This window comes from Aegilops tauschii, chromosome 3, assembly GCF_002575655.3.
Source record: "Aegilops tauschii subsp. strangulata cultivar AL8/78 chromosome 3, Aet v6.0, whole genome shotgun sequence".
Taxonomy (NCBI): Eukaryota; Viridiplantae; Streptophyta; class Magnoliopsida; order Poales; family Poaceae; genus Aegilops; species Aegilops tauschii.
Genome location: NC_053037.3, coordinates 563,771,146 through 563,780,447, shown reverse-complemented (window position 1 = coordinate 563,780,447; position 9,302 = coordinate 563,771,146). Strand labels below are relative to the sequence as shown.

Sequence of the window (9,302 nt, the reverse complement as noted above, 5' to 3'; positions counted from 1 at the left end):
ACAGAGTTTCGGTTCCAATTATTGACCTGCGCAGTGTAGTTTAGTGTAGGGCACAAAGAGAGAGGCCTCCCCCTCCACCTTCATTCTGCTAGACTGCTACTCCAGCTTCCTTCGTGTTCCAAACCAGAGCCGGAGATCAGCCAGCCTCCACCCTCCGGAGTCCAGACGAACGTCCCTCTCCTGCAGCCGCACCAGGACGTACGCTCTTCAGTGGTCACCGGTAAGATCTCACCTCAATCCATTCATGCATACTGGAGCTAATTCTGCTGCTGAACGTGCACAAACCCACTCGGTCGTGCACAATATAGCAGATTGTCTTGAAGTCTAGCGGGTGATATTTTCTCTTTTGCCGCACGATATAGCAGGTTATCTTGGGAAATCTAGTTTGTGATATTTCGGAAATCCAATTCCGGAACCTGCCAACCAAAAATATTTTTTGTATTTTTTATTTAAAAAATTAGATGTGGTCATTGTCACACTCAAATGTTACCTGCAAATTTTGATGGGAAAAGGTTAAGCATTTTGACATATGCAAAAATAACAAGTCGAACACCAAATGTTATACTTAACTTTTTTTCCACCGATGATGCGCTACTATTTGTTTCACTTGAAAATTGTCAAGCATGCTTGCTACACTAACAAAAAAACATAAAGAATCAGAATTTTTAATATTTATTTAGAAATTACTAATTAAGGTTCCAACAGGAAAAAAATACCACACTATCCTAACCCAGTAACCACGACTCAAGACCCCAATAGGTGCATGTTGTTTATTTCAACACATGGCATCCCATCCTTGCTGCCACATATCATCCTTCCCACCCTTTCCGACGGTAGGCTCAGTGCTCACACAATCATAACGCGTTTAAATGTTGTCAATCCTAAGGCGTATATCTCTTGGTACAAGACGAGAGATCTGTTTTTTTTTTTCGTGAGGTTTTGGCAAGACGTGCATGCACAAATAGGTGGTTTCTTTCATGCTCAATGCTTGTTTTCCGAGGTATTCCTTTCCAATCCGGATCAAAACCAGTGTGAAAGAAAGACGGATCATGCATTACTGACTAAGGTTGCACCCTTAATAGCATTTTTAAAATGGTTAACAAGTAAAATAACATCATATCAAATTCTACACATATACAACATGTTAAATATGAAGTTAGAGTTTAAATATATGAATATTTTTTAAAAGCATTTGATAAGTACTGGAGGTTGATTAACCCAAATATCATAGGGGTTTTGCAAAAGCAAAAATCTGACTTAAAAAACTGACTTGCAGGTTGATTACCATAATTATCAAGGGATTTTCTACAAAAGCAAAAATCTACCTTAAAACTGAACTGTTGTTTGATTACCAGAAACATCCGAGGGTTTACTACAAAATAGCATGGTGGACTAAGAATATCACCTTCCTTTATTAATAAAAATTAATAGATAGGTTAATTAAAGGATTAAAAGATATAGACAGATAAAATACAAGATCATTGTAGCCGAAACTTGCAGCGTTTTACACGTCAGACTCGCTGTTGTCTGCTGTCGCAACTCTCATGTGTCAGTGCGAAGCTCAGCAGCAAAGTAGAAGGAAAAAAAAACTATGGCCGGTCATATATAGGGGCTATTTGGATCGCACCGGTGTTGGCCCTGCCAACTGCGGGCGTGCCAATTAATTGGCGACCGTTTTGGCCGCCCGCATCTGGCCAAAATATTAGCGTGAAAGTGAACTAGTACAACTAAAGAATGCAGGGCGTGCCAATTATTCGGTGACAATCCAAACGCGCCCGCACGAGCAGGTTAACGCCAATTTTTTGGCAGGGCAGCTCGGGGCGTAGATCCAAACAGGGTCCTAATCTTCGAGGGGCCATGGGCGAACTAGAAAAAGGGCCCATCTATTGTTAGTGGAGTAAGAAAATTGTTTGCTTGCATACATGTATACTTAAAAAAAACTCAAAAAATGTACAGTTCAAAAACTACTCAATGCATGCATATTTGATTTACAGAAATGATAAATCCCAAACGTTCGGATTTTAAGCATGGCAATCCGAACATTTTTCGTGGCAATTTTAGTTCATGCAAGGTTGACAAACATGACAATTTTCTGACAAAAAACAAACTGGGGCAAAGTTGCCATGTTTTAACAACTGAAGTTGCCACCTCACGTCAACTAAAGTTAATATAAAAAATGTTTGGGATGACAAATTGGACCGGCCCAAATGCCCACAGGAGGGTCCCCTCTCCCGAATGCCAGTGGAGCCCTTGTCAGTTGTGCATGCCCCCCAAGAATTAGAAAAATGCATCTTCAAAATAAAAGCTGGCTTCCGACCCCCATGCACACCAGTGCTCGTATGCATTTCCCTTTGTCCAATCGGTATATCAAACTCACACTCTTTACCTGAATAACATATGCAGAAGGAAATGAATACAATCATGGAAGAAGTATGCAAAAACTACACAGAGGGTTGGGTCAACAATAATCTAGAACCAAGGAAGAGTGTAGACCGCGTGGAAGGTTTTGTCATCGTCGCGGCTGTGTTTATGATCGCCCTTGCCATTCTCTCGCCCAGGAGGCGTCAATCTCGGAGCATCATTATAAGATATGGAGTGGGCGGAGTGTTTATATTATCCTTCCCACTTCTCTCCTACACTGTGGGACTGATGCAGGCGGGGAAAATTAAAAACGAGTTGTACCCGGTGTGGGCAATGTTTCTGGCCATGCTTTTTGGAGGCACCAGCTCAATGTCTGTCCAGAAGCTCGATCAAAACAAGCAACTCATGAAGCTCTACTGTGATTGTCTCTTGTTCACGATGTGCAGTGCCACGGTATCAGGTGGTTTTATTTATACATTCGGTATGAAGCATAGTTCCAGTCGCCTTGTTCCCATTGGTTGCTTGTTTGTCGTGGGATTTCTATTGGGAATTAAAACGGCTGAGCAGTTTGGTGCTGCATTGTTAGCAAGCAAACCATCATCGGACAATGGAATCAAGTGGCTGGCCCGCTACATGAAGGGTGAGCACATACTCAGCACATCCTACGACCCTCGTACCATGCAGGGATACAAGTACCCGGTTCTAATCCATTCTGGGCGGGCAACAATTGGAGAAAATGCAATAACACTGGATAACATTTGGTGTGACAACATCGGTATCTTGTCATCTTACTATAGTGCTCCTATCCGTCGTCTCAAGGATCTGTGTCTCTCATTCGCATTGTTCCATCTGGTGGTTCGGCGATACTTTGGCTACACTTGTCCTGAATCTGGGCTTGACAAGACTCGTGATCTTGTTCTTGATGGGCTATTGCAAACAGAACAGGACTATGAAAGAGCATTTCAAGTGATTGAAGCAGAGTTGGCTTTCCTCTACGATTTCTTCTTCACCAAATATACCTTCATAATGTATGGCAACGAGCTAAGGTATTATGCTCTTTCACTCACCCTCACATTGGTCAGTATAGCGGCTGGTGCATGGTCTCTTAGTGTTTTGAACCGGCACGGCTCTATTTTGGACAGTCGTTTTGTAGAAACCAGCACAAAAGATGTCCTGGTTACCCTAATAGCGTTGGCTGCACTATCGGTATCTCAGTTCCTGCAGATATGGTCTTACTGTGTCTCTGGCTGGGCAAAAATATCCTTTGTTTGTAAGTACGTAGCACATCCATCATGGCAAGGGAACACCCGTATTGAGAAGCTTCTTTTATGTTATGGACGACCTCACAAGTGGCTTCGTTATTGGCGCAACACTATTGGCCAATACTCGGTTCTTGATTCCTTTAGTTCCAGCTACCGGTGTCAGTTGAAGCATCTCCTTCCAACTGAGAAAGCAGGCAAGCCTGTGGAGTTGCCAATGCAAGTGAAGAGGGCAGTGGCACGGACTATCAGAAACTCGACAAACGGCCATCTTTCACATGGAACCTCCGCACTAATGAGACACGGCATGAGTGATGAACTATGCGGTGCATGCCAGATCAACGATGAATATACACTGACCGACACCATACTGGCATGGCATGTCGCGACTAGCTTCTGTGAGATCTCGGATACAATCAAACGCCCACACGATGTGCACCCGAATCAAGTTGTCGCCACTATCTTGTCCAAGTATTGTACCTACTTGGTCGCCTTTGCACCAACGTTGCTTCCAGGCAGTGCACCAGAAACAAAGTGTGCTCTCGATGAGATGGTAAAAGAAGCAAAAGAAATGCTACATGACCTCGTCTCTCCAAGGGAAAAGTATGGAAAACTTAGTGAACTAGAGTATGTCGTAGGTGGTGGAAGAAAATTGTTCACCTATGGTGCTGTGCTGGGGAAAGCGCTGGAGAGCATGGACAATCATGCGAACCGGTGGGACCTACTGGCAGATTTCTGGGCCGAGATGATGGTGTATATTGCCCCATCTAACAATGTAGCTGGTCACATAGAACTTCTTGCGGAAGGAGGCGAGTTTGTGACTCACGTCTGGGCTTTGCTCATGCATGCCGGTATTCTTGAGCGTCCCAGTACTACAATAATCCCCTAGACCAAGGTCTCAAGGCGAGGCTGCAAGGAGCTACACTCAGTCTATGTGTATCCATCACAATTTGTATATTTAAGGCTTTGCGTTTATGATGACATTGCGCTTGTTGGTTTGGTGTAATATTGTGATTATGTGTTGTATTTCCTGTCTGAAACTCTATAATCTGGTGTACGCTTGTACTACTAATGATACCATGTGGATTGGTTATGTATGTACCATGGGTCTGTTGCAGCCGGCTGGAGCAGGATTTGATTTTGTTGCTTTGGTTGCACAACGCCTCGTGGAGTTGTGATATGAACTTGCTTTTGTTGGGGGCTTGATTGTTTTCGTTGCACTAGGGATAAGATTTCTTTCATATTGCAGGCAAACTGTTTTATGATTGTGCCCCTGGAATCAGATGTTTTGGGCTCAGGCTAGTTGCTCCCATTTTGGACTCACTATACAGTTGAATTCAAAACGGTAAGCAGAGTCATTGTTCTTCATAAAAGCAAAAGAGTACATACAGGCTTAAGTTAACTTAGTTCACTATACATTTAAGCCCACTTATGATCTATCGAGCTAGCAAAAACTAACTAAACATGACTTGTGGACGGCGTTTATTGCATCATTTACATCCCTAATCAAGCTAACTCCTCTTCTTAGCAGTACCAACACACATGGACTGTTTGGAAGCTCAGACACACAATGCGAATGTCTTCATGGTTGTGCGACGCTCAGGGTAGCAAATCTTGGCGACAGAGTGTCACGACCTGGGTCCTGGGCTGGTAACAGGATAGTAGCGGGTAGACAGTTCGGGCCTGCAAGCCTATTTGATGTCTGGCTTGGCCCATGTATTGAACCTGTGTGTTGCCTGACAGGAGGCATCGATGATGAACTGAACTGTAGCATGGCTGCATGGCTACTTTTCCCTCCTCCATTGCTCTTCCTCCTTTATTTCTCTTTTGATTTGTATTCCCATTGTATCCAAATTATGACCCGAATCCTCTGTGCGTGACGCCGGTGTCAAGGATCGTAACATCCAGACAGGAGGCTTTGCATGGAGTGGAGGGCGCTGCCTTGTAGTGACCTGTTCTGTGCAAAAGTCGTTGCCTGATAGCTCCAGCTCAGTCGATTGACAATTTGAAATGTTGGGCATTTTTTAATATAACCGGGGAGTCGACAGCTTCGTTAGCAGCCTCCCTCAAAACATAATATAAACAATTTCTTAATTAGTATTCACGGATCAGACCGTTGACGGTTGCTGGGAGCTAGCGATTTGTTTTCTGTTTCTTTGTAGAGTAGGCCGTTGTCAAAGTAGTCTGCTTCAGGAAATGATTTTCCATGTGTTTGTGGTGGGCCGCCTCCACGTACCTACGCTAATCGCAGGTCTGAAACTACTCATCGATACGGATGAGGCCCCAGTTAGGTGGACTGGTAATCCGTTGCCTGATCGAGCTAACTTTGGCATGTTGCACACTTTCCACCCAGAGATGGTAAGATACGTTCTTAGCAGCCCCCATATGTGCATGATGACATGAAACAAAGAACTTGTTTAATTAGCAGCCATGAACCAACCACTCACGATGGCTGCCTGCGAGGCTATTTTTCTTCCTATTTTCTATTTTTTAGCAGGCTATTTTCTGATTTTAGTACGCAATTGATGGAGGAGGTGAGGGACACCGTATCTGGTTGAAGAAGGATTCTGTATGTGCCCGCGGTCGGCGTCCAAGTGCTGAGTCAATCTTGATGTGTTTACTTCACCGATGTTGCGTCGATTCGTAGACATGTAGACTGTGTTAACATTGTCATGTGTCGACATGACGGTGATCTGAGGTAGGGGGCACTGCATGTACCCATAAGAGGTACTACATTGGTCATGTATGTGGAGGCAGACGAACTGCACTTCATAGATGATGTCCAGACGTGTGAACGACATGTACTAGAGAGTCCCTGCAGAACCCCGTAGACGAGTTGTTGAGGCGGCACACATAGTTGGGGGAGGACAGATCTCGTAAGCTAGCAACGGAAGACGACCTCGAAGAACGACCGATGCAGGAAAGCGTTCTTCACTTCAAGTTGACGAATCCTATAGGTGAGGGAGAGCGAGATGGAAAGGATGACCCCGAGAATGCTGGTTCGACAGCTAGGCTGGATGGCTTTTAATGGGGATGTCCAGATATCTCAATGTATAAGTTCAAAAGGATGCACCGTGCAACTAGCGAGGACTGAAAAGGGGAAATGAACATGGCACCCAAACTAACACAGGTGACTAAAATTATGCTCATTTATTGTTTTATTGCATGGAACTGAAGATGACGATGCAAGCGGACGAAGAATGTCATGACGATGCAAGGTGTCTAGGTCGACAACGCCATAGATCTGAATTAACGGTGGAGAAGATGTGGAAGTGGAGTGTGAATTGAGGTCGCGTGCACTATTGCACCTGAGAATCACGACCTTGGTTCCAAGGCCCTCTGCACAAAAGACCCGCATAATCAAATCCAACAGAACAATTATTACCAGAAGTAGATTGATGAACAATGATCAAATGAATAGTAATAGGAGTAACTAGAGTATGACATAAAAGAATTGGACAATTCGTGAAAAGAGTAGGGAATAACATGTGGTTGGATGTGGTGACAATGATGAAGGACCCATTAATGATGACAAATTTTGTCGATAGATAGGATGAATGGAAAGTGAGTGGAGAGTTCCAAACACCTGCAAACATGCAAGACGTAACACCTGCATCCATGTAGGGGTGTTAGCAAACCGAATCGCGACAGGGGATTGTTGGGCAAGCCTAATAGTGCAAATATTTGGGTTTTTCCTTTTCATACTTACCACATGTTGTATTTATCGGCCAATTATGATTATACGATTCTATTTAAGATTGTTTTCAGGTGTGTCTTGTACAGTTTAATTATTTAGTTAATACTATGAGATAGGAGACTATGCCAGGAAGGTCAAAATCATGGCCTGGTACTCTCTTGAACTTTCAGTTTGGTATAGACTACTTCCACATTTACTGTGTCATGTCTACCCGTCGCGCAGAGATGAGGGCACGGTTCAATCGCGCCACGGCATCGTTCCGCCATCATGGAGATGCAACCGCAACCCCGTTGTACTGCTGGTATTGAGCATGGTTAATAGTATAGGGAACAACTGAGTATATGAAGTTGTCATGTTATTTATAACCAACGTAATAATGAACATGTATATCAATCAGTACTACTTTATTTATACAGGCCTATCTTACACTCTCACAATCCTTCTTAGAGCCCGTGTTGCAGCCAATTATTAATTTACAACCCGCTTCTCTTCTCTCTCCTCTTCTCACTTGTACTCCCTCTGTCTTTTTTACTCCGCGTAATAGATTTGTGTCAACTCAAACTTTGCAAAGTTTGACAAAATTTATATTAAAAAATCAACATCTATAATAGCAAACATATATTATGAAACTACATTTCATAATGAATCTAACAATATTAATTTGACATTGTGGATATTGATATTTTTTTCTATAAGTTTGGTCAAAATGGAGATACTTTGACTTCGGATCAAACTTATATGCAAACTAGAAAGAATCAGAGGAAGTACAACTCAACAGAAATATAATAATATTTTTGAAAGGAGAAATATAATACTCTCTCAGTCCCAAAATAAGTGACTCGAGTTTGTACTCCCTCCATTCCCTTATACAAGGTCACTATAAAAAATACATTTTGCATCTATACAAGGCCACTAACAGTAATCGAGGCAAAAATTAAAGATGTTTTCTCATACTACCAACTTATTTAATACCTGCATGCACGTAGTCATAATGACACTGTGCTACTTCCTTCTCATTTCTTCCTTGCATGCGTGCGGGCGTATTAATGATTTCGGTTAACAAGAAGAAAAATTGCCTTGCAAATTAGTCATTAAATTTTACCTTGGTACCTGTAATTTGAGTTTGTGGCCTTGTATAAGGGAATGGAGGAAGTACTAAATTTAGTACAAAGTTGAGTCACTTATTTTAAGACGGAAAGGAAGCAAGAAATGTAGTTTTTGTACTCATGACGAGACAATCAAACATCTCTTCTTTCAATGCAAGTTTGCGCATTCTACATGGTCAGTTATCCAAATAGCGTCAAATTTGTATCCACCAACAAGTGTTACCAATATATATGGTCACTGGCTAGATGGAATACCAAATACTTTTAGTACGCTAATACGGGTGGGAGCGTCTGCCTTACTATGGTCGTTTTGGCTATGTAGAAATGATTGTGTTTTTAATGGCAAAATCTCTTCTCCTATGCAGGTTACTTACCGTTGTACGCACTGGCTTCGTATGTGGTCTACTCTGCACCGAACGGAGTACCAATCACTGTTCAAGGCGGTGTGTATGCGGTTGGAGCGGGTGGCCAGGGAGGTTTTTACCCAACATGGGTGGCAGCATAATCTCCGAATCGGTCCACCTTGTCCGTCGACATAGGCATAGTTTCGGCCCCATATGGCTTTACTGTTGCCACTTTGTCGTTTTTATATCTTTTGTCAGACTGTTTCTTTGATGGCGGTGTGCATCTTAACTATGCAGAGGCCGGATGTCGCTCTTTATGCTTTGTATCCGCTCGATGCTACATTTTGAGTTAATAAAAGCGCCCTTTATCAAAAAACTTATTTTAAGACGGAGGGAGCAGTTTACGGCCCGTTGATTGTACTTTGTTAGACTTGTTCTTATTGATGCTCGCCACTCGGGCCCTGTTGGCCTGCCACGGTGGCCGAGCGCGATGTGGAAGCTTGTGGCTTCCAGGTCAGCCAGCACCGCTCCTAGC

The 9,302-nt window shown here is 43.1% G+C and overlaps 1 protein-coding gene across 1 annotated transcript; it reads left to right on the top strand.

The window, feature by feature from the left end:
- LOC109748418 (uncharacterized) lies at positions 1 to 4,761 on the top strand. Its single transcript, XM_020307446.3, has 2 exons — positions 1 to 220; positions 2,404 to 4,761. Exon 2 carries the CDS (start codon positions 2,410 to 2,412, stop codon positions 4,507 to 4,509), a length of 2,100 nt encoding a protein of 699 aa, XP_020163035.1. The 5' UTR covers positions 1 to 220; positions 2,404 to 2,409; the 3' UTR covers positions 4,510 to 4,761.
- The last annotated feature ends 4,541 nt before the right edge of the window (positions 4,762 to 9,302 follow it).